The sequence below is a fragment of the Dermochelys coriacea genome, chromosome 6 (assembly GCF_009764565.3).
Source record: "Dermochelys coriacea isolate rDerCor1 chromosome 6, rDerCor1.pri.v4, whole genome shotgun sequence".
Classification (NCBI taxonomy): Eukaryota; Metazoa; Chordata; order Testudines; family Dermochelyidae; genus Dermochelys; species Dermochelys coriacea.
Genome location: NC_050073.1, coordinates 71,242,928 through 71,267,968, shown reverse-complemented (window position 1 = coordinate 71,267,968; position 25,041 = coordinate 71,242,928). Strand labels below are relative to the sequence as shown.

The following is a 25,041-nucleotide window of genomic DNA, read 5'->3' as shown; positions in this document are numbered from 1 at the left end:
AATTCCCTCTGAGAGCATGGGCAATCACGTTCTGCGTTCCTGGCAAGTAGGCTGGCAATGTACCACTTCCACACACAGAGTTGGGGACCTTGTGTCCATTGTGTACATATGTAGTAATCTGTCGTGGTGTTGGTCTGACATGACAAGGACATGATGAGAAAGGACAACTGATAAAAATGTACTGCATGCCTTGTGTGTTGCCCGAAGTCCCAGGGTGTTGATGTGTATCCTGGCTTCCTGAGTCATCCAAGTGCCTTGTGTCACGCAATCTCCCACGTGGATGCCACAGATGTCAAGCGATGTGCCTGTTATGATCATCATGCTCAGGGAGGATGGAAGGAAGAGCATTCTGGAGCAAACTTGGAGCAGATCTGTCCACCATTGAAGGGAAGAGATGACTTCTGGTGGAACGATAAGAATGGTGTCCATGGGTTGGTGCATGGGGAAGTATACTCTCTGCAGCCAGAACTGTAGTGTGTGGAAGCACAGGCAAGCAAAGGCTGTGACATACGTGCACAGTGCCATGTGCCTGAGGAGAGAAAGGCATGTTCTGGCTGGGACTGAGGGACTGGAAGTCACCAAAGTGATTAGGCCCAGTAAACTCTGGAACCTGTCTTTTGGTAGATAAGCACATGATGCTCCTATGAATTCCAGTGACTGTGTAGGGTGAAAAGTTAATTTTTTGATATTGACGGTCACTCCTAGGGAGGAGAGGAGTAGAAAGAACTGGGACGTTGACTCTTGAGCTTCCTTTCTGGATCGTGCCACCAGCAGCTAGTTGTCTAGGTAAGGGAACACAAGGACTCTTTGTCATTGGAGATGAGCCACTACCACAGAGAAAACCTTTTTGAAGACCCGTAGGGCAGTGGTAAGTCCAAATGGGAGAACCCTGTATTGGAAGTGCTGAGGACCAATTCATTCTCAGGAATCATCTGTGGGTCATGTGGATGTCTATATGGAAGTATGAGTTTTGCATATCAAGAGCCATGAATCACATGCCTTCTTCTAGTGAGGGATTGATAGTATGACCATCAGTAACTTCAGCTTGCAATCGGAATGGCTGCGATGTCAAAGATCCAAAATTGGTCTCCATGCCCCCTTCTTCTTGGATACCAGAAATATTTGGAATAGAACTGTGTCCTGATAAGCTGCAGGGACTGACTCCACTGCTCCTCTCTGCAGGAGGGAGTTCACCTCTAGAGTAGGCATATTGTCATGAGAGTGATAGGGTGGGGGATGTGGAGGAGGTAGCATCACAAACTAGATGGTATAGCCATGTCGAATGACATCCCGAATCCACTCCTCTGTTGTTATCACTCTCCATGCTTGTAGAAAGAGTTTGTGATGGTCTCCAAAAAGTGTGGCTGGGAAGAGCATTGGGGTGCCAAATAGCTGATAGCTCTCTAGATGCACTAAGAAATGTTGCTTATGAGCCGATTGAGTGTGATGCATGGAGGACTGCACCACTGGAACAGGCGTATGTGATCTGTGGACCTTTGGGCATTTCTGTGGAGGTTCCTAGGTGATAGAACTGGGGAGTCCTATAGCATTGCATTGGTGGTGGAAGGTAAAATTTTCACTTTGGCCCTGGCATATATATGCCTAAGGAACGCAAGGTGGCTCGGGAGGTTCTCAACTGTGTTCTGTACCTCCCTAGGGAAACCTGAGGAATGTAACCAGGATTCCCTCCTCATGACAATTCCAGTCCCCAACATGGCCGAAGACATGTCTGCTGAATCAACCACAGCCTGAAGTGTGGACTTAGCAATCAACTTGCCTTCCTCTAAAATAGTTTGGAATCAGACACAATCATGTTGATGTAGCTTATCCACAAAATCCGCCATCTGTCCATAGTTTACAAAATCATATTTGGCAATCAGTGACAGATAGTTTGAGATCCAGAACTGGAGACCAGCTGAGGAGAAGACTTTTCAACCCATAAGATCTAACCTCTTGCCCTACTTACCAGCACTGGTGGAGCATGGATGCTGTTGTTTAGCCCGCTCCATAGCAGTCTGAATCACGAAGGAATTGAGCAGAAGATGTGAGAACAGAAACTCAGACCCTTTGTGGGGGATATAATGTTTCTTTTCTGCCCCTTTCAGGGTGGGGGCACACGTGGCCAGGATATTCCACATGGTGCATGCTGGTTGGAGAATGGCATCATTGATAAGTAGGGCCAGCCTGGCTGGTACCGATGCATGGAAAATGTCTAGTAGTTCGTGCTGACTGTCCTGCATCTCTTCCAATGGGACCTAAAGAACATTAGCTTATCCTCCATAGCAGCTCTTGCAATTGATGATTTGCAAGGGAGAGAGAATGGCATTGATGACACAGATGTGTCTGGAGATGATGAGGGAAACATCTTTTGATAGGTTGAGGCTGGGCTGATTGGCGGATAGTCTAGCCCTGGTTCTGAATGTCTACTCGACAAAGGATGGGGCAGAAAAGCAGGGGAGTCATCCTGTGCTGAATGAGAGAGTTCTGAAGGTGAATACTGGGGCCATGAGTTCCAATATGACTAACCTGCTTGATCCTGCTGTTGCACCAGTAGTGTCAAAGGAGTTGAGTACCAGTGACTCCTGGGCTGAGGTATGGGAGGGTATTGCCATGGTGCTATTGAAACCCTCTGATAGTCATGTCTTCGGAACTGAAGTGGTGGGCCATGCATAATATCCAGATCCTCATATTCAGAGGAACTGGAGTCCTGTACAAATGGCAGTGCCAGTGTTGTAAGAAGATGGCCAAAAGATGGCAGATCCGAGATGCTGGATGGGGCTCGCTTAGTAGGTGAGAGTACCAGAACACATGGAGACCTCATCTGTTCCAGGGTGAACAGTTCATGAGGCCCAGGAGTACTTCCAAGTCTCGCCGGAGTTAACAGCACCCAATCTATGGATGGAACTGGGGCATAGCACTGGTACTGGTGGAACCAGACTGAGGCTCCACAGTAGGAGATGCATTCTTGGACTGCTCAGGCCAATGGGTCCCCTGGCCAGGATCTGACTGCAAGCCCAAGGTGATCTTCATGAAGTGCTTCTTAAGTCAGAAGGCTCTGCCTTCCCGTGTACGAGGATGTAGTGTGGGTTTCCCCTAAACAGTATAGACAATGTTAGTGCTCATCACTGAGGGAAAACAGGTGAGGGCAGGAACCGAGGACTTTGAATTCTGGTCTCTTCGGCATAATCCAGTACCCAGACCCAGGTGCTAGGGTGGGGGTGGGAGTTGGGGATTGTTTGGTGGGAAACCACGAAAACTGTGTCCCAAGTCCTTAATTCTACATGAACTTTCAGAAACAAGAAAATTACTATAAAATCAGCAAAAATCTTGACAGTCTTGGGTGCTGTGAGGAACGGGGGGGGGGGGGGGGAGAAGAGGGGGAGGCGGGGGAGGTGGGAAACACCAAAGAAGCATCCCCAGCCCTTAAACCTACAAAACTTCTAGAAACTATTACAAAATCACAAGAATCCTGATTATATACAAAAACAAAAAGTTTTTGAAAAATTTTGGAAAATGTGTCACCGAGGACAAGAAGACAGCAGAAGCTCCAACTTGGACCATGAGGTAGTGAGAGGGAATTGAAGACATGGTAAGCCTGCCCCACCCTTTATTGCCAACAGTGAAACCACAAGGCAGTGCAAGGGCACATGTATAGACTAATGGACATTACTGTGCATAATCCTTAGTGGAATACAATAGAGACTATCACTCAAAGAAGCAGCCACCATAATTATCATCTTATTACCAACACAAATAGGCAACTGATTAAAATGAAAGAATAATACAGAAGCATAGTACCCAGTGACCATGAATTACTCAAGTTCAAAATAGAAGAAATGGGTTCGCTGGAAGCAGCAGTACCAGGGTGTCACAAGTTTTTTTAATCAAAAAGTTGTGTGATACCAAGTCAATGCCTTACAGAAGTCTAAGTATATTCCATCAACACTATTACCTTTATCAAGCAAATTTGTAGTCTCATCAACAAAAGTTAGTTTGACGGGATCATTTTTCATAAACCCATGTTGATTGGTATTAATTATCTGCCCCTCCTTTAATCATTTATTAACTGAGTTCCATATCAGCTACTCTATTATCTTGCCCAGGGTTAATATCAGGCTGACAGGCCTATAATTACTTGGGTCATCCATTTACCCTTTCTTAATATTGGCAAAACATTAACATTTTCCCAGTCTTCTGGAACTTGCCTTCAGAAACCATGTCTAGGGTGAATTTGTGGATTTAAAGGACTTGAGCAATAGCGGTTTATTCATTTCACTCATATATGTTCACGTGTGGTAAATTTACATTTGTAGTACACAGGGTAGCTAATCTATTTTTGATGTCTATGTTAAGGAGAATTGTGCTGGATCTAGATGAGCTGGGAAGCACTTGAAAATTAAAAAAGCACAAAAACTATACACAAGCAACATTAAGGGCCTGAAACTTGAAATCACAGAAAGCAACGAAGTTTGGAATCAAGATTAAATCTCCAGTGTTCAGCACAAGTTGTGCTGAAGTATTGAAGCCTAGATTTCCAGTAATACATGTACCATTCCCACATGTGACTCCAATCTCTCATATCTTTATTGCCTGGCCATAAACTCATACATAAATGGTGTAAACGTCCTTGGTAATAATTTCAAGGATGCACACTAAAATTCATACCATCCCGGCTAGAACTGTGTTAAATGTTTCCAATGTAATTTGAGGCCATACAAAACTCACCTCTTTCAGATTTTGTTACAAACAGGTTCAGACCAGGTTTAGCCCTTCAGGACCACCTGTGCCAATTAATGGTAAGACCAGGGGTGCCAAGTGTCACTCATGTCTCATCAATATCACACATTTGGTAGCTCTGCCATGCATGCCCTACTGCATACAAGCAGGGAAGCATCCAGCAGTAGTGAGAGGAGAGGATGTGATGGGGAATAAGCAGAGGAAGCAATGAGAGCAGCAGATGGTGGTGAGATACAGTATTAGCTCAAAGCTCCTCCAGCAAGATTCAGTCGTCTAGCCAGTACTGTTTTTTCATCAAGTCACATTTGAAGAAGGGAGTCCCAATTCTTCCATATATGGAGAAGCTGGTCATCTGGGGAATGGGATGACTCAGGGGGTCAGTAATGGGACATGAAATCTTTTATTTCTTGGTCACTGGTTCAAATTAGACCCAGATTCATAGTACCTATAATTTGTTACTGTCTGACAGATGTTCACAGGCATGTGTGAAATGAATGGTTTAAATCTCAGTATCCTTACAAATGGACAAGCATCCAGATCACTTGTCAAGCCTCAGCAAAGAGACCTGGACTAAATGAGCATATTGGTTTTGAGTTTCTGGCAGCAACTTGGAATGAAACCTCTAAAATGAGAAAACAGAATTAGCAATTTCGTTAGAACTTTTCATGGGATCAAATATGGTGTATGCAGAGGTGAAATGAATTTGTTGATTTTAACCTAATCCCAGACACTTGTTCAGACTACTGAATCATCATACCACTAGGCAATCTCCACCGATGCATGCAATGATGGCAGTGCTAGTGTACATCAGCTGCTGTTATTTTTACTACTGTCACAAATTTAGATCAGGCCTGAATGACAGTGATAAAAATGCTTTTTTGCCAGTCTGCTCCACTGTCCCACTGTGGGCACCAACAGTGGAGCTACACTGCTGGTAACAATGATAAGAAATTTTAAAGGAAAAGAAACCTACACAGTCTCAGAGATGTCCAGAAAGAAATAAAGTGATGAAACCATTAAAATAATTAATCAGCAGTATATCACCAGGATCATTCAAGACTTCAAGATGGCTAGCTCAGCTAACCTTGAAAATAAAAAGCCACAGTAGAAGAGGACGTTGAGTAGTAAACTTTTTAAAAAGTGTTATTTTATCCCAAGGATTATAAAACAATGAGCTTTTCTTCAGTTCCACTTATTGCTGGATGGGAACTAAGTTACCACCGGATAAAAGATGAAGCCTTGTCTTGGATTAAAAACTATTTAAGAGATAGTAAATAAACAATAGGAAAAAATGACCAGTAACTACTAGGGAAAGGGATTAATATTAGGGTGACATAGAGTTCAGTATTAGGGTTTGTGCATTTTGTTATGTATGTATATGATACAGTAATCCATTTTACATTTAGTTCAAAACTGAAGCAAAAGAGTCAAGTAAATATATCAGCATCATGGGAGCCAGGAGACCAGGGTACCATCTTTGACTGTGCCACCAGCTTACTATGTTACCTTCAGCAATTCACTTATCCTCTGTGCCTGTGGTGTGTCCCAACCATAAAGCAAGACAGACAAGATACAAGGAATGTGGTTTAATTAGGCCACATCTTTATTAACTCAACTGGGAAATACCCAGCATACAAAGATACAGGTCATTGTCTTTTCCTTAATTGTTCCCATCTATCTGGGAGGGCTGCTGTCAGCCCTGCCCCTTCCCTGGTTCCTGCCCATCACTGCAACTGTGCCACCCTCCCCTTGTATATAAGTAAAAGGGGGCTGTATCCCACTGTACCAGATATTAGGAGCAGCAACCCTCCTGCCCCAGCTTCCTTAGAGGATACCTTCCTCCTAAGTCCACTTCCAACTTTGGTTTATCAAGGAACCATATGCCCTATGGAATGAATATCTGAACAGGACACTTGCCACCTGCTAAGTTGCAACCACTTGACCATACCTCCTTACCTATCCAATTGGGCCCCGATCCCTTTTGGGAAGATGATGAAACATACTCTCCCCACCAATCTGGCAATGAGGGAAAAATTCCTTCCTAGCTCTGAAAGAAGAAAGCGAAACTAGAGTAATGCCCATAGCAGATCATAAAACCCAGTCCCAGTCTGATTCCATGGGAGGGTGCATGCTGCTGGTCTGTGGTGACATGAGGTATAAATATTCTCCCTCTCCCTCCTGCTAACACACACATAGCAACATGTGCATACATTATCAAAAAATTCCAAAACAAAACCCACTCTATTGCACCCACTTCTCCCCCTGGGGCAAGAAGAAGAGAACAAATATGATAGATGTTTAGTTGGGTTGCTTAACACATCACTGAAGGTGCTCAGCTAGGATAGTGATGAGTATGCTACCAAAACCTACTCCTGAGGGAATTCTGCACCACTGTGCAATGCAGAATTTTGCAGAAATTTATATTTTGTGTGCAGAATTTCCTTTCCCCCTAAGAAATTGGGTGCAGTGATGCTGGCTGCCAGTAGGGGCCACTGGACCCAGTAGAGACCAGCTCACACATAGAAGACACTGCCAGGGGAAGCGAGAGAGAGTGAAGAGTTCCTGGAAGCTGCAGTTTCCTGCATGCCCTGAGGGAAGGAGATGGCAGCATGCAGGAAATTCCACACACACCAGGAATCCAGCAACAGGCTGTTTCTCCCTCTGGATCCCTGGGCTCTAAGGAGGAGGGGGTGTCTAGGCTGGGGGGACATGGCTGGGCTCTGTGGGGAGGGGACATGGGTATCTGAGCTAGGGAGGATCCCATGACTGGGCTCTCAGGGGGAGAGACTGTGAGTGTCTGGCCCCTCCAGCTGGGTTCTGGGATGGGGGAGGGGGCAGAGAAACAGAAACTGGGTTGTCATAGGGGTTTCTTTACTGTCATAGGGGTCTCTACTCCTGGGGGAAAATTTGTGTGTGCCTGTATTGTTACAGACATACTTGCTGACAGGTATTTTGGAATAAATTACCAAAGTAATGAATCTCATGTGATTACGTAGTGTTAGTTTGATAAATTAAATTTGCAGAATTTTGCAGAATTTTAAAATATTGTATCTATCATTTTTATTTTTTTGGAGCAGATTTTTTAATTTTTTGGCGCAGAATTCCCCTCATGATTAAGAATCCACATAGACTAGACTAGAGATAATGGTTACACAGTTTGTAAAACACTTTGATACCATATGAGGGGTACAAGTCCAAGAACTTTGTTATTATTATAGTTATCAACATATCAACTACAAGAGGTAAGTAGAAAGGTGTCAAAGTTTTCAGAAAACATTAATATTAGGATTAGTTAACAATAGGACTCTAGAAAGACACCATGATAGCAGCTCAAATTCAGTAAAGACAAGTGGAAGAAACAGAGGTACACTCTAACAGGTTCTGAGTTAGGAACTACCCTAATTAGGAAAAGTTCTAGCCATCAAAGCTCAACAAGACAACAAGAATGTTTACTCAATGCACAGGTGTAAGAAGGGGAAAGAGAAAGATATGGAAAATATTGTGATGCCATTTTGTAAACTGATGGCATATCCTTATTCATCCCCTTAAATACTATGTACAATTACAGACAGAACATTTAAAAAAAAAGCTGAAACAAGAACTGTACAAAGATAAGCAGGAATGGGGGCTTCCATACGAGGTGAGATTAAATTGACTATAACTATTTAGGCAAAAAAAGAAGACATCGAGAGACAAATATACATAAATATGTATGCCAGCCAAGTGCTCTTATTTACTCTTTCCTAGAGTATTAAAAAACAAAAAAATACAACCACGCCACAGACCAAGAAGGCATGCAACAAAATTAAAAGCCAATATGTTCTATTAATAAAAGGAAATATTGTTTACTCAGCATGTAATTAGCTCACAGAACTCACTGTCACAGGACACTATTAAAGCAAATATCTTATTTAAAGTATTTAAATTAATATTTAAAGACATCTATAGGAATAAGAATATACTCTTCATTTACATTGGCTGGGATAAAATTAAGAAAATACAAATTCCATGTACACTGATCAGCTGATGTCAGGAATAAAATGTTCCACATAATATAATATTGTACAATTAAATGAAATTGATGCCTTTCCTGTAAAATATATGGCCTTGGCCACTGCTGAGGACAGGATAAAGGACAATATGGACCTTTGAGCAGCTTCAATATGGCAGTTCCTGTGGCACTAAGGATCAAGTAATCTATAAAAAACACCAACACAATGATCTTTAAAAAGAAGTGTTTGATTTTTAAATTCTGATGGGGAAATGCTAGCAATTAAGGTTTATTTACTTATGTATATCTGGATTGTGTAAATAAAGCTGGTTAGTCCCAACAGTAGCGGCATAAGCTTAAAGGAAGGCAAGATAAAACAGCATGTGGGAGAATGCTAGTGTTAATGTGCACACAAACGGCACACTATCTCACCCCAAGCACTTACTGCTAAAGCTGTAAATATGAACTGCCAGTTAAATGAGATGAAAAGATAACCTACAACAGCCATACCTGTGGATTCCTTCTTTTACAGGGTCCCTGCTAACTTTATGAGAAACTTAAATACATGTATTACATTTTCTGGAAACATATCATTAAGAACTTGTTAGAATCATTAAGAACTGTGATAAGAAACTTGTAGCCTTCGTAACAGCCACACAAATTTATGATTTAAAAACCCAAGCAAATTAGATTAAATACAATAACCTTTAGATGGAGAAGTGTTATATTTAGAAATGTCAGATGTATTTAACAGTACAGTTTAATAAGTGTTGTTGTTCAAAAAACAGTTTTAACTTAGGCAATTCTATTATTTTAGTTCTGTAGCTTCATAAAGTAAAGTTATTTAAAGATTCCCTGATGTTAGGAGGACCTTTATAAAAAAAGAAGATGAAGCTAAATTCAGAGACCACTTTCTTTCAAGCGTGACAAGAAGTTATAGCTTATCAAAGAAAAATTAAATGGTTATGGTTAAATGGTTTCAGTGATCACAGTTTTTGTAAATATGAGTCCTTTCAGGAACGAATTGAGTCATAGTTCTTGTGACTTCTCAGACATTAAATGCTAAATTGCTTCAGACTTTGCGAGTGATATTGCTCATTTGGGAATACTAACTTCCTTGTTTAGTCACCATAATGGTTACAACTGGTTCTGATAACCTTTAGGAGTGCCTCATATAACTGCTGTGACAATACCAGATTCTGGGTTTCTAACTGTGATGCATGATACCCAAATATGCAGAAAAAAGTAGAGTACAACTTCAGCAGAATAATCATGGAAACTCCCCTCGAATGAAGCTTCTTGTAACTAATGTGATTTTTTTTTATGCTGCAGAACTATTACAATCACAATTACTGGCATTCTAGAATCTCCACTCCAAAAATATTTTGTGTTTTAATCAATTACATTGCACAGGAATACTTTTCAAATACCCACTTCCATGAGGATTACCTATTACTGTCCACTGAGCAAACATTTTTTTTTATTTCCTACACAGTGCCACATTTGTAGAAATATATCACATGTAACATTGTCATGAGGATTTGGTGTAGTGGCTGCCTCCGTTTCCCCCCACCTCTCTTTGGTAGATTACCTTGCTCTTTGACTAGATGGTCTCCTGAGCTGGACCCACACCTCCTCTTAAAGGACAGCACATCCTGTTACACATTATCCCAAGCCCCCCTTTTCTATCTCCAGGGGAAGGCTCTCCATAAATTGTTAGAGCTTTACCTACATCGCCCAGCCAAGATGACATTTCCTTTTTAACCTCAACAAGGAAGACTAACAAGAAATTTGTGCTGCTTGAAGAATGAAGTGGTATGGCCATAGTTTTCAACTCAGCCTGTACAAACAATGTAATGCACATATTCTTTAGTGTTTATTAGCAAATGAAGGTTTATGATGAGTGCCACTTTTGAAATGTCCAATCCTCCTGTGGCTATGGTGGGACAGCTAAAACTGGCCTTTACTTGGGTGGAACTGGCAAAGGGGCTGACTCATAGTCTGTCTAGAGCACTCTTCATGGATATGGATACAATTATATCATTTACCATTGAGAAAATTCTATAAAGAGTCAGCTCCTTTTGAGATTCTTACAACCATCAAGGTCCATGAATCTTTGCCTGCAACACCCAGATGATCAAGTGTTTGTTTTCCTCTTCCACCCCCATTATTTTCTGGATTGTGTTTTGAGATGTACAGCCAACTTTGCCTTTCTCCTCTGGTGATTACAACTCCTCCTCTGTGATGCAGTTCAAGCCTTCATCAGTCTTGGCGTTACTCTGCCAGAAGGGTCTCCACCTCAGTGGGAAGCTCATACAGCTTCTTCTCCAGCAGCAGCTACTGCTCTCCATCTGTGCCATTAACCAGATTAAATCCTTTTTCTTCAAGGTCTATGTCACAACTTTTTCTTTTGAGCAGCGCATCTCATCCAGCTCCTGCATACACTCTTTTGCCTGGGTCTGCAGATGGTGGAGCTCTTTGATGACTTCACCTTACCTTTTATTAGTAGAATGAATCTGGTCTTCCAGACTTGGTTCTCCAGACCTTTAGGCCATCTCCAAATTTTTCCTACCAGCTATAAACATGGGGAGCTGTTACTGCTTCCGTTCCGACTGCTCCAAACCATGCTTCAATTTCTCCAGCTCCACTCTTTGCTCTCTATCTTCCTCTGAAGCTCTGGTCAAGAATAGAGACTTTGTCTCATCCTCTCAGGCCTCCACATCAATGCGGCTGGTCTTCTCCACATATCTATCAGAAAGATTCTTCTTTGTGAACAGTTCTATCTCCTTTTGTTTCTTCACCACATTGGCGACTCTTTGCATCTAGGGATCCAAGTGTCCTTTCAAATAATTTAGCTCTTGCTACCAGAGCTGTCCCTTGGGGATGGCAAATCGGGGTGACCACTCTGGGCTCTGCCCTTTGGGGGCCCCTGCGCTTCAGTGTGCATGTGTCATGTGGTGGGGGGTGTGCTAGGCCGGCCTGGGGGGTGGGCTTAGGAGTTCAGGGGGCCATTCTGGCCCAGGGGTTTGGGTTAGAGGTTCAGGGGGCCAGACCGGCCTGGGGGATTAGCGGGGGGGCTTGGCGCCGGCAGTGGAGGTCACGCCTGCACTCATCGGTGGGAAGCACACGTTGTATTTCTTTTTCTTATCCGGCATTGTGGGGCTCAGGCTCAGTCTCTGGCGACCCCAGCCTGCCCTGCTCTGCTGGTTCCCGGCATTGTGCACCACTGCATCGAGTGCCAGTGTCCTAGCGCTGCTGGAAAACGCCAGGGCTAGGCTGACCCCATTCACTGCACTTCCGCCCCAGACCTCTCCCCTTTTCTGGGACCCTCCAGCACAGGGGCCACTCTATGACTCTCCATCATCCCTTGCCACCAAGCACTGGTGTCCCGTCCCCAAACCAGATTTCACCTGTATAAAATGTTAAGAAGGGCCCATACAGACTGATTTGTCCCAGGCCCCACACCCCTCTAGGGACGGCCCTGCTTGCTGAACATGACTCTTTCCTTTCCCAATATTGCAGTTTCACTGGACTCAGCAAGGTTCTACCAAAGAATGAAGGAACCTAAGAACATAAGAATGGCCATAGTGGGTCAGACCAAAGGTCCATCCAGCCAAGTATTCTGTCTACTGACAGTGGCCAATGCCAGGTGCCCCAGAGGGAGTGAACCTAAGAGGTAACGATCAAGTGATCTCTCTCCTGCCATCCATCTCCACTCTCTGACAAACAGAGGCTAGGGACACCATTCCCTACCCATCCTGGCTAATAGCCATTAATGGACTTAACCTCCATTAATTTATCCAGTTCTCTTTTAAACCCTGTTATAGTCCTAGCCTTCACAACCTCTTCAGACAAGGAGTTCCACAGGTTGACTGTGCGCTGAGTGAAGAACTTCCTTTTATTTGTTTTAAACCTGCTGCCCATTAATTTCATTTGGTGGCCCCTAGTTCTTATATTATGGGAACAAGTAAATAACTTTTCCTTATTCACTTTCTCCACACCACTCGTGATTTTATATACCTCTATCATATCCCCCCTTACTCTCCTCTTTTCCAAGCTGAAAAGTCTTAGCCTCTTTAATCTCTCCTCATATGGGACCTGCTCCAAACCCCTAATCATTTTAGTTGCCCTTTTCTGAACCTTTTCTAATGCCAGTCTATCTTTTTTGAGATGAGGGGACCACATTTATACGCAATATTCAAGATGTGGGCGTACCATGGGTTTATATAAGGGCAGTAAGATATTCTCCGTCTTATTCTCTATCCCTTTTAAAATGATTTCTAACATCCCGTCTGCTTTTTTGACTGCTGCTGCACACTACGTGGATGTCTACTGAGAACTATCCATGATGACTCCAAGATCTTTCTCCTGATTAGTTGTAGCTAAATTAGCCCCCATCATATTGTATGTATAATTGGGATTATTTTTTCCAATGTGTATTACTTTACACTTATCCACATGACTTATCTAAAATGTCAGATTTCTGTGCCAGAAACTCAGGCCTTGTCTACACTAGGAACTTACACTGGTATTGCATCATCTAAGTGGCGTGAAAAATCCACACCTCTGAGAGGCATAGCTATACTGACCTAACACGCAGTGTAGACAGTGTTAGGTCGACTGAAGAATTCTTCCATCCACCTAACTACTACTTCGTGGAGAGATGGATTACCTCACGCTGATGAGAGAACCCCTTATGTTGGCATAGATAATGTCTACGCAGAAGCGCTACAGTGGGGCTGCAAGAACTTGCATCGCTGGAACCTGGGACTAAGGGGCTTCTGTGCTACTGATGCCATTACATCACCATGGGATGCTTAGGCTGGGCTCTCACATGAGGACCTTGTGAGGGTGGGCTTGGCAGGAAGCACCACCCAACAGGGCCTGAGTGGCAGCCCGTGGTAGCCCAATGATGGAAAACTGACTGAGCAACAATGCAGACTGCCTGCCTCTCTCTGCTCCAGACCCTGCTTGTGATAGACCCTAGGCTCTGGCTTCCGACTCTTGTTTGTCCTTGGCTTTGCTCTTCAATTGCTGCCTGTAACCTGGTGCCTGACCCTGATCTCCTGATAATCTGACCCTGCCTCCTGATGCCTGACTCTCGGTTTGCCCTCTTGGACTTTGAGCTCCAGGTATCTGACTTGGCCTAACTCCTGCTCCAACCACTAGTCTAACAGCCCTTGTTCCAGTTGTGACAGGCACAGCTATATGTTGCTGTAGCATTTTAAGTGTAGACAAACTCCCAGACTTACAGTGTCTCAGCTGCACAACTATTTAGGGTCTACCAAGATCCTCCCACTACTGACACCATGCCACAGGGTCATTTTCCTGAGGACCCTCAGCTATCTTACTTTCATGGACTTAGTTTTTAGACTTGAATCTTTGACTTAATATGAATACAAGATTAGGACATTTTTCATGTCACTTTTCCATAGACTGGAAGATTTAGACTCAATTTATTAAGTAACAGTCTATCCTAAAGCCCAGTTTTATTGCACCTAGTGATTTAATGACGCAAAAAACCTCAAGGAAATGGAGACCTAGTGAGACTATGGTAACATTACTGGTCACTGGCAAGTGATGCCTGAGGTTTAAAGATCTGTGCAATTATTGGTACTTAAGACCCATAACTGATATTATTTGCTTCCAGTTTTGCAGCATTGGTTATTTAAGACAATGTATTAATATATATACAGCAAACTCTCGGAACACTAAAATATGAACAAAAAGGTTTTAAAAAAATGTGCTCGCCTGTCTGAATAAACTCTTCCAATTTATCCTTGAAGGGATGGAGATGCTGTTCTGAAGATTCTTTGCAAACGACTCTCATCTGCTTTTCACAGGCTAGAAATAAAAGCGCAGAGATAGATACTTTAAAACTGAATATTTAACTGACAACTCTTAAATAACACTATTATTTCCATAATTATATACCTACTCATTTACCATTCAAACTTTATCAAGCAATGTATATTTCATACTGCCTCTGTCTTGCTGAATCTAATAACTGCATTAAAGTCAAGTCGCCTCAGCCAGAATTGCTGAAGAACTAGACAATCTTTTTTTAAACATAGGTTATATGCAGTAAAATTCAGCTTTTGTAATGACTGCTTGTAATGGGAGTGGGTTGGAAACTAAACTGAAACCAGTATAGATCATGAATAATTTATTAATGCTTGGAAGGAACACCACTCCCTCACAAATGGGCCACCACAATCTGCCCCAACTGATGTCTGAGTTGTATTAAGGAATAGTCCCATGAAGTATGCAATACAGCAATCTAACATGAAGTTAACAAAGGTATGGATCACTGTGATGAGGTCCACTTCCAGAAGAAGAGAACCTTCAGGTCAAATCTCAGTGATAAAAGCATCTCTTGGCTACTATTGCTTCCTCGACATCCCAATATAGCTGCAGATCCAACAGAACTATCCGGGTTGCCAAATTAGTAACAAATGGTAGGCAAACTCCACCAATCAAGGGAAGACGTGATCTCTGCCATTTTCTTAGTTTATTTCCCCCAAAAGCATGAGCATGACTTTAGTCTTATCGGAACTGTGTCAACTGGCTTGCCCTCATCAATCTACCAACCCCAGCAAGACATTGGGTGAACTGGTAAACTGCTCTCACTGCATCTGATGATATAAAGAACTAAAACTGGTTGTCATCAACATATTTCAGGCATCAAATCCCATGCCAGTTCACTGCCTCTCTGAGGACCTTGTTATGACTAGAAAAAAAGGTTGAGTTTAGATTAGATTTTGCTAATACAAGTTAGCCAACCTTCATCGAAACTCAACCACTTTTCTTAGCGTAGGTTCATGGTCACCCATTTAACTTGAATTTAGCAGGTCGAGTTACAGCCTGGTAGAAGCAAAGTGAACTTCCACCTAATTATGATGCATCCATTGCCTAATTTATCAACTAATTGAGGTCCTGATGCCATGTCATTTCCTATAGAAGCCAAGTTAACTGTCACAGAATTTAGGCATTGCCCTAGGAAGTCCTACTATATTTCTCAGAATTCTGAGATTCTAGATTATCCTAAAGGGGAAATGAGACTGTCAGAAACCAATACTTGAAAATTTTGCAATTATGCATTGAACCAGTGCAAGCAGGAAATTGTTTTCTTCTTCTCACCTCTAAAAAATATAGTTTTTATGTGTTTAATTGGAATGGAAATTTATTTCACAACTAAACCAAAGGGTTACAGTTTGGTTGCATGAAACATATACACATTTAAATGGCAAGCCAGCCACCTTCACTCCAGTTAATAATTAACTTTATTCCAGTAAAGTTAGTATGCCCCCAAAAATGTGGAGGAGGAAGGGAAGAGTGTATAATTAACAATACAATTATCCTGTTAATAGATTTGAGGTTTGCAGTGCAGGGAAAGAAGTCAGCAGAAGGTTGAGAATACATGTATGCATTTTATTATACAACCAGTAGTACAGCATATAATACATTTGGACCACCAAGACTGCCTTAACAAAGAACCACACAAACCATCTGTTTGAGTTTTTGTTGAAACCTGCCCCCCAATATAGTATATGTTAAAAAGAAAAATCTAAGATGGCCAGAAATCTCTTTTCTTGACATTTGTTGCTGCAGAAATATATTGAAAAGATATCTGCTTCCTTTTAAAACTGTTGTACGATAATTAAACATTCTTCCATAGCTCAGCTATATAGAACTAGAATATGAAGTTATCAAAAATTCATCTATAGCTGAGGAGGTCCTACCTATATAAACCACAGTCTTTATTTTTATGAACTATATTATACATTTATCTTTAACCCAGGGCCAGCCCACAACACTTTGGCACCTGAGGCAGGGAGCTCAAATGATGCCCCCATGCCTCTTTGCTTGGGCCAAAACTTTGAAAGGTCTCAATTCTGCCTTCTTCCTGTTCTATTCCTCTCATGGTACTGCTCTGCTACCTACCCCAATAAAGGAGAACTAACAACTTAAAATGCCTTGTTCAAAAATTTTAAGTAACACTTAACTTTCAAACGCCTGAACAACAAATGTAACTTTTCTTTTCTGCATAGTAAACATTGGCATTTTTATCTGTTTGAATAATAAAAGTGGTGCTTTCCGTGCCTTCTTGGTTGCAAAGATTTGAACTGCTTCCTGAAGGTCCATAGCCTGGGCCAGCTAATGCTCTATTGAGCTGGTTGCAAGGCTGACCAGCCTCTCCTGTGTCATTGGGGAACGTAGATGTGTTTTTATTAACTTCAGGTTGGAGAAGCTGTGTTCTCCACTGGCAACTGTTACAGGAAGTGTTATAAGTATGCGCAGAGCAACAAAAGCATTTGGAAAGAGGGTGGTCATCCTATTTCTGCACATATATTCCAAAACAGCCTTTGGAGTTGATCATGCTGAAATGTATCTTGAAAGGGCTTTCAGTTCATCACCTAAATCACTCACATTAATATTGCGCATGTCATCATGGGTCAACACTGTCTCTAGTGCCCTGCATTGCTGGTGTAGGTACAGTGAGGAGTTTTGGAATATCATACAATATCCCAAATATACTGCTGTATTCCTTGAGCTGCATGAAATGTTCTTCAACTGACTGTATTGCATAATCTAGCACCTGGTTAAAGAATTCAACTTTGAATTGTTGTTTGGGGTCTCTTATGGGATTATCCCACGCCTCGTAATGAAAATGTCATCTTCTCCGGTGACTCTTGTATTCTTGAATGGGTGAGAAAATAGCTTCAGCGTGAAGTTCCTCTGCCAACTTCTGTGCACTCTTCAGAACGTTTTGAAATCCCTTATCTGATCGATAAGACTGTAGGTATGACTTTGCTTTGTCCAGTTGTTCCATTGCTCCAGACATATCAAGGTCAACACCTTAGAATCTCTTGCTTACAACATTTATTTCAAACAGTATGTCATGCCACAGCACTAAGCCACACAGAAATTTGAAGTTTTGTATGTTTCTGGTGATTCCATTTCTCTCTGCCACTGTTCTCCCATGAACAGTTCCTGTCATAGCATTATTCTCCATAATGGCAACTATGGCATCATCTATCTTCCCAATTTGGTGTTTGATAGGCTTAATAGCCTCCACTTGACTTTCCCATCATGTGGCACTCAGTGGTTTCAGTGTCAGAGAGCATGTTCCCAGATGTTGCTTCAAAATTTGCCATCGATGAGTTGATGCAGAGAAAAATACACAGATGCTTTGAATTATATTAAAAAATTCAGCAGACTCACTAGAAGCTGATGCTGCATCACTGACCACAAAGTTCAATGAATGAGAACTGAATGGGACAAGAAAAGCTTGAGGGTTTAACTCTCGGATCCGTGTCTGCACTCCTCTGTTCTTTCCTCTCATGTTGTCACCATTATTGTAGCCCTGACCTCTCATGTCAGCTATCGCAATTCCCGAATCTTCCAGCTTTTTAAGAAGCACATTTGTCATGCCAGCTCTGTAGTATTATCAATGTCAATAAATTCTAGAAAATGCTCTCTGACAGTCACCATTGCAGGGACATTTTTCACTAGGTCCTGTAGTTGTTACAAAACGCACCATTAAAGTGATTTGTTCATATGGCTGATGTCAGGTGTGCAGTCCAGAATAACAGAGTAATATCTTGCTGACTTCAGATCTGCTACAATCTTCTGTTTGACTTTTGTTGCCAGTAATTGTATCATCTCATTTTGAATTATTTTTCCAAGGTAGTTCTGTGTGTACATTTCTTGGGTGGTGACTCTTCTTAGATGCTCCTGAATTTTCCATTGTTTGGCACATACAGCTGATCTGAAGTGCCACGCAGTGCTAGGTTTTGGGTAGCAAGCATTCTCACACGAGCCTTTTCAGAACATTTTGCCAGTAAAGAGACTCTGACGCAATCTTCTCTTGATGCTGATCATCTATGGTGGCCTTTAACCTTAGTCTCATCTCAAGCTCTTTCCACCTATGGAATGCTCTCTGGTGATTTGCTGCCTTCTCATGACATGCCAGATTTCTAGACAGATTTTTCCAGTCCTTTGTTCCTGTAGAATCCAATGTGGCTGGAACATTAGACTGGAAGAGTTTGTAACAAAAACAGTTCTGCTGTTTGAGTACATAAGCCATGGCCTCTCCACTTTGTCACCATTGGGGATTTCACACCAGTAATGTGTTGGATGGAAACTTCTATGTTCATTGTCTTTGGGGAACATGACGTTTTTCACTTGCTGTGGCCTATGCAGTACAAGGAAGTCCCTCAGGCTACCGCTCAAGTGGGTCCACAGTCCTGGATCATCTAGACTTAAGAAACTAAACTCAGCAGCAGCTGTTTCTTGCACCTCTACCACGCTCTTCTCTGAGCTACACTTTTCTTCAGGAATGTGCATGGTTACATCCATTTGAGATGGAGATATGGATGCTGCAGTAGCTGCCAGGTCACCTGCACTCTGACTAACTGGAAGATCAGGCATCTCCTCACCACTCGCATCCTCACTGGGGCTGGAAGGCTCACCATGGACATTTGTGTCTATGTATCTCAGGACAGCTCCTTCCCGCTTAGATAGAAAAGCTTCCTCTGCTTTCTTTCTTTTTCTGAATGATGCCCCGAGGGGTGTTTTCTTCTTTCACTCATGACTGCTGTACTGTGCCAGTTATAGTGGCTCTCAACATTAATTGAAGGGAACAAATAAGCAGGCAGGTAGCAGGGCCTGAGTGAGGGAAGATATCAGCATTTTAAGGGCCTAACTGGCTCTTACTACTTCAGTTGACTGCCTGTTCTCCTCAAGTGGGTTCAGGGAAGCAGCAGGAAACAGGAAGCTCCCTGAGAAGCTGGTGTTAATCAGTCCAGGCTCCTGGGGATATTAGAGAGGCACATAAGATGCTCCTCCTCCTCCTCTCTCTCCCTGCAGCTCCTGCTGCTTTCTGTTATTCCCTCTCACCTTTTCTCCTGACTGCCTGTTATGTCTCTTGTGCCCTCCTTCCTCAAGCACAGCACTCCACCAGCTCTGTGCATCTAGAGCAGAGAGAATATATATACACCAGCAGCAGGCACAATTTTCAACACTCTGGGTACCTACGAGCACGCGCCCCCCCCCACCAGTCTGGCACCTGAGGCGGCTGCCTCAGTTCACATCATGGTAAGGCCAGCCCCGCTTTAACCCCAAATCTTGCAACTTGTGTCATGCAGAAACAATCCTGCACATATAAACAGTCCCACTGAAGTCAATGGGAATTTGCTTGTGCACATCTACTTGTTAAGACTGGGGTTTTAATTTGTTCATAACATATCTTGTTAAATAAAGATTCTTCTTGTCTGCCCATCTATATACATGCCTTCAGAACAAGAAAAAACAAAAACAAAACAAATCAGAAAAAGAGATATAGATACAGTATGATTATTTTCTTCACAACATAAGCTTCTTGCCATTAAAAACTTGAACTATACGATTGTAGAAATATATTGAATGAAACATATTAACACACAATGTTTTCAACTTATATAAGCAGAATGAGGGTCCCAAAGTAACTCACAAATTGTGATATTTTATTTGTAGAATAGAGAGGAAAACTGGAAGAAAAATACTCTATAAACAAAATGATTCTAAAAACTTTTTAAAAGTTCTCTTATTAAAGGTTGGCAGAAATTAGAAGCCACAATTTTGTGGCTACTTTTCCTGTGTGTTTAAAAAAAAGTCTAAAGAGAAATATGCCACATAAAATAAGTCTTAGAAATTGTTCCAGGCAAATATGAAATGACAAAAATGTGACATGGGAAATACATATTTCAAGTTCTTGAGCTGAGATGTGGTATAATTTTTAAGGCTTGGACAAAGAGCATTTGCATTAAAGGAAATTATTTTGAGGCAAACAAGAAAAACATTATTATTACAAGTATTTCGTATTAGGTGGCATCAGGGCCCATTCTGAATGGACTCAAACACCACCTCCCCCAAAACAGGTAGCATACATTATTATTTATCATTTTTGAACACCCAAAAATATGCAAGGTGCCTCACTAATAAGAGATTTCCTGCAAAAATGGAACCCCCCATAAGGTTTTCAAATATAATGTTAGGTATGTCATATGTGATTTTTAAATGACCAAGATTGGGGTACATTACTTTAATTTTTTTTCAATTTACATTATTTTTATAAAAGTGACTTTATAGGGAAGACTAAAAAATGTAAATAAATCAGGTGACAGGAGTGAAGGAGGATGTGGCTAAGTGAAAGCAGTAGTGTTTGGGGAATAGATAGGGTATGTAGATGAACGGGAAGAATGGGGAAAATGCACTAAGAAGATGAGGGAAAGATTGGATGGAGAGATTAAGGAAGAGAAGAGGAAGATTAGGGCAGAGCAGACCAGACAGGTGGGGTTAGACAAAACCATTGTTAATGAAGACGAGAATGTTGAGATGACCAGTTTTCTACTGAAGTCAAAGCGTGCATATACTCAATCACCCTGTAACAACTAGATTGAGAGGAGCATAAAGAACAAGCAACAGTTAGAACAAATGCCAGCAGATTCCAAGGCCTGGAGTTAGTGGAAAGCCTGAAAAATATTCTCTCTAAAAGTGACAAATATTGTGCTCGCATATAATTAGGCTTGAAAGGATTAGATTTTTGTCAGTAAATATTGATTTCACTGTACATACAAAGACTATTTCCATTGGTAATAATTGAAATGTACAGATAGGCAAAAAAAAATGCTGCTTGAGATATTATTAGAGCTTGATTTAAGGATATTTACTTCGTATATTTTGACATGTGATATTGTCAATTTGAGTTTTAGCAATTATAAGGCTTTAACTTTTTGAATTTCAATGTATACTGTCAAAAATTGTTTGACCTCCTTCGATTCTTACTCCCCTGCATAATTTCCTGCAATTGTGATTACTTAAACTGAGAAATATGAGAAAAAGTGCTTAAAAATAAACATCAATATTATCAGTCAAAATTATAAAAAATATACAAAAAATTGAATTCTGCCAAGCCTATATATAATGGAATAAGAGTCCAGCAGAAAGTCTTGCCATTTCTAATACACTGTCTGTATTTTGAGCTCTCATGAGCTTCACCCTTAAGACAGAAAACTGAAACTCTCCTTCAGACAGCAGCTATTAGGCCGGGTCATAGAGGGAGAGGTTGTCTGGCAGATAACCGTAGACTAAACTATTTAAGACTTCACAGATAAATATTTAAATGCACATGGATTTGCATGTAGAAATTAACTGGCAGCCAATGTGGATTATTGGACACAGACGTTTACACTTAGTGAAGCTTCTGAGAAGAGCAGCAAGAGTAGCCCCAAATACGGCCTGTTGCAGAATTCTAGTTTTGAGTTAGCAAGGGCATGGTGAAGTCAGCATCTGTCAACAAGGGATGCAATCCTAAATTGCTTTGGTCAACAAAAGATGAAGGAAGGTGATTATCAGCTGCTATACTGACTCCATATGCTATTTTATTTTTAAATTTAAGCAAAAGTAATGGGAGCTTTTAATGACATGCCAGTTTGCTTTAAAGTATGAGAAATATTTGCAAGGTGAGGCCATTGATTGTCCCAAAAACATGCACAATGTTGCCTACATCTTCATTAAGCCCCTGCATTCAATTATTCAACTGATTTAGAATTTAGATTACATGCTACTCAGCATTCTGTAGCTTTAGTCTATGAAGAAAAAAAATTACTTGTTCTAGCCAAAAATAGGTGCATCTGAGCTTGGATTCTAGTTCATTATATTGAAAGAGGGGACAAGGGTTTTTGTTTACTTCTTCAAGCTGGATATAAGACATGCTCTAACAAGTGGATCCTTCTGACTCTCAAGGCAGATGTGAAATGCTTGCCTCATTAATTGCTAAGGAGATAAAGCCTCATGTTTCACATTTTAGCTCAATGTTTATCAGGGATTAGGAGCCTCAATGAGGCTAATTACTCCACATTTACCAACTGTGAGGCACCTTGCACCTTTTTCTGAAGCTCATGGTGTTGACTAAAGGATACAAAACTAGATGGACCACGGGTCTGACCTAGTATGACAATTCCTATGTTCCTACATCTTTCTTTTGTAAGTTTAAATTGTTGAACACACACTTTTCTCTCTCCTTTCTGTATTTCCCTCCTTAATGCTTCTTTTTCCCCCCTCTTTGCTCTCTTCACTTGGTTCATGGATTTTAATGTAGTGCATTTTTTTAGTCTTTTCCCATATAATACTCAAATCCTGACAGTTATATTCCCTTACCCCTGAATATAATCTTTTATATAAATTAAAAGTTAACTTTCCGGATTCCGTATCTGACATTAGAGAAGTCACCACCTCTCTATGCCTCACATTATGCTCTATATTTGGTATGATTTTTATCCATAGAGAACATAAAGAAAAATAGTAACTTAAAAACCCTAATTTTTAAGAATGGACTTTGATCTATGGTAGGCAGTTTTCATTCAATGTCCTTTTAGAAACACCATTTGTAGTTCCAAAAGTACTTACATGTTTATGTAATGTTTCTTTTATTTCAAAGGATGTTAACACTTTTTTAAAAAAATCTCTGCCCAGTTAAGTCAAACACATTATAAAGAAATTACAAATGAAATGTGATGTCTTATTTATCTTAATTGTCTACACTACAAAAAAAAAAGAGCTACAGTGCTTGCAATGCAAATCCATTCCTGATTTTTAAATAATGCCTCTCTTATACAGAGGATGTTTCAATAGAAAGCACATCGTCTCTAAAGTAAAAATTATTTCAGCAAGCTTTAATCATAAATGACCATAATGAGATAAGCAGATCAGATTGATTATGAGGGAGACGTATACAAATCTTAAAATGCAACAGACAACCTTTACGATTCCAAGGAGGCTAATGGAAGAGTTACCAAAGCATACCAAATGTACATTTCTTCCCTCACTAACCAATTCCAAAGTGATGATCCAAGCAAATACACAAGTGTGTTAAGATAAACAACCTGTTTAGCATTACTCAGTGCAAACAGATGTAAGCTGTCGACTGTGCTAATAAACTTTTGGGACGTTTTCTTGATACACATTGTGTGTTAGTCACATTAACTGTAATAGGCTACTTTGAAAACTGTTTATTTCTAGATGAACTATTGCAAAAAAGAAAGTATGTGTGTAATGTAAGAATAAATGTTATTTGAAAACCCTAAAAATACAAACTGTTGGATGTACATTGTGCTTCACACTCCAAATCTTGGCCATGGAAATGGAAACCATTAGCAAAACATTAGAACAAAGCTGGAAACTGCTGATTATTAGTTTGCCACTGTCTTCAGTTTTAATGCAGTATTTGGCTCAGAAAGTTCTTAAAAAATCCCCAATATAAGCTAAAATATTTATAAAGCTGAATGCCTCTCACTTAATGCCTATTGGGCAATAGTCTTTTAAACCTCCACAGACACTGTAAATCTGTCAGAAGAATCATTGTCTATAAACAAACTTTCACATAAAGAGCACTGCAATGTCAATCGGGCAGGAGTTGGTATTTTTTAAGCATCGTTGTTAAAGTAAATGCAAAACCAGAAATAGTTCAGTGTTGATAACACTGAATAGCAGAACATTTACTTACCAGGACCCACCAGTAGCACTTATGGGAATCATCCTGACAGTGAACCCAAGTATTTAACGCCATGGATTCCTGTAAACCTGTCACTGATACTATCCCTCTTGAGTTATGTCACAGTGAAAGCTGCTAACAGCCACCACTGTTTATAAATCCCAATGTCTGCTCAGAGCCTGGTAGGTTATATTATTGTAGGATTGTTAAAGACGTGCTGCTTTCTTTTTCGCATTATAAGGCATGCTTATTTTTGGCCGGAGAATTATTGTTCTATTTGGCCATCTTCCCTGGACTCACTTTTAGAATCACCCTTTTTTTTATACCAAGGAGCCTTTAAATTATATCCTAAAAACCAAGTTTAGCAGAACAAAACTAAAAGGATCCACTTCTGTACCATAAGGTCCATGTCTCTGTGAGGATCAGAATGGTGATTGACAGACTTTAGCTGCATTTTCCTTTAATCTGATATCAGAATATTAATAATGATGTTGAATTATTTTGATTTTGTATAAATGTTTTATAACTTCCTCAAGGTGAAGTTTGTTACCTGTGTCTTGCATGTAAATAACTTGCCAAATAATCTCAATATTAAATCAGGGGTGGGAGGTCTGAATGAAGATGCATTTAGTTGCAGCTTCGGGTTACACTATTTATTTCCCACTATTTAGTTCTACAATATCTATCTATATATATTTATAATGCACCATTCTCTACTAGTATCTAGGTACCAAGTGGAGGAACAGCTTTGCTGCAGTCCTGGTAGATCTGTACTCTC

General features: G+C 40.9%; 1 protein-coding gene across 1 annotated transcript in view; it reads right to left on the bottom strand.

Moving 5' to 3' along the window:
* The window catches only part of LOC119858032 (formin), a 284,466-nt gene that overhangs the window by 62,680 nt on the left and 196,745 nt on the right, over window positions 1-25,041 (bottom strand). The window contains exon 14 of the mRNA XM_043516527.1: window positions 14,480-14,572. Within this exon, the coding sequence (XP_043372462.1) occupies window positions 14,480-14,572 (93 nt within the window). The remainder of the gene's footprint in view (window positions 1-14,479; window positions 14,573-25,041) is intronic.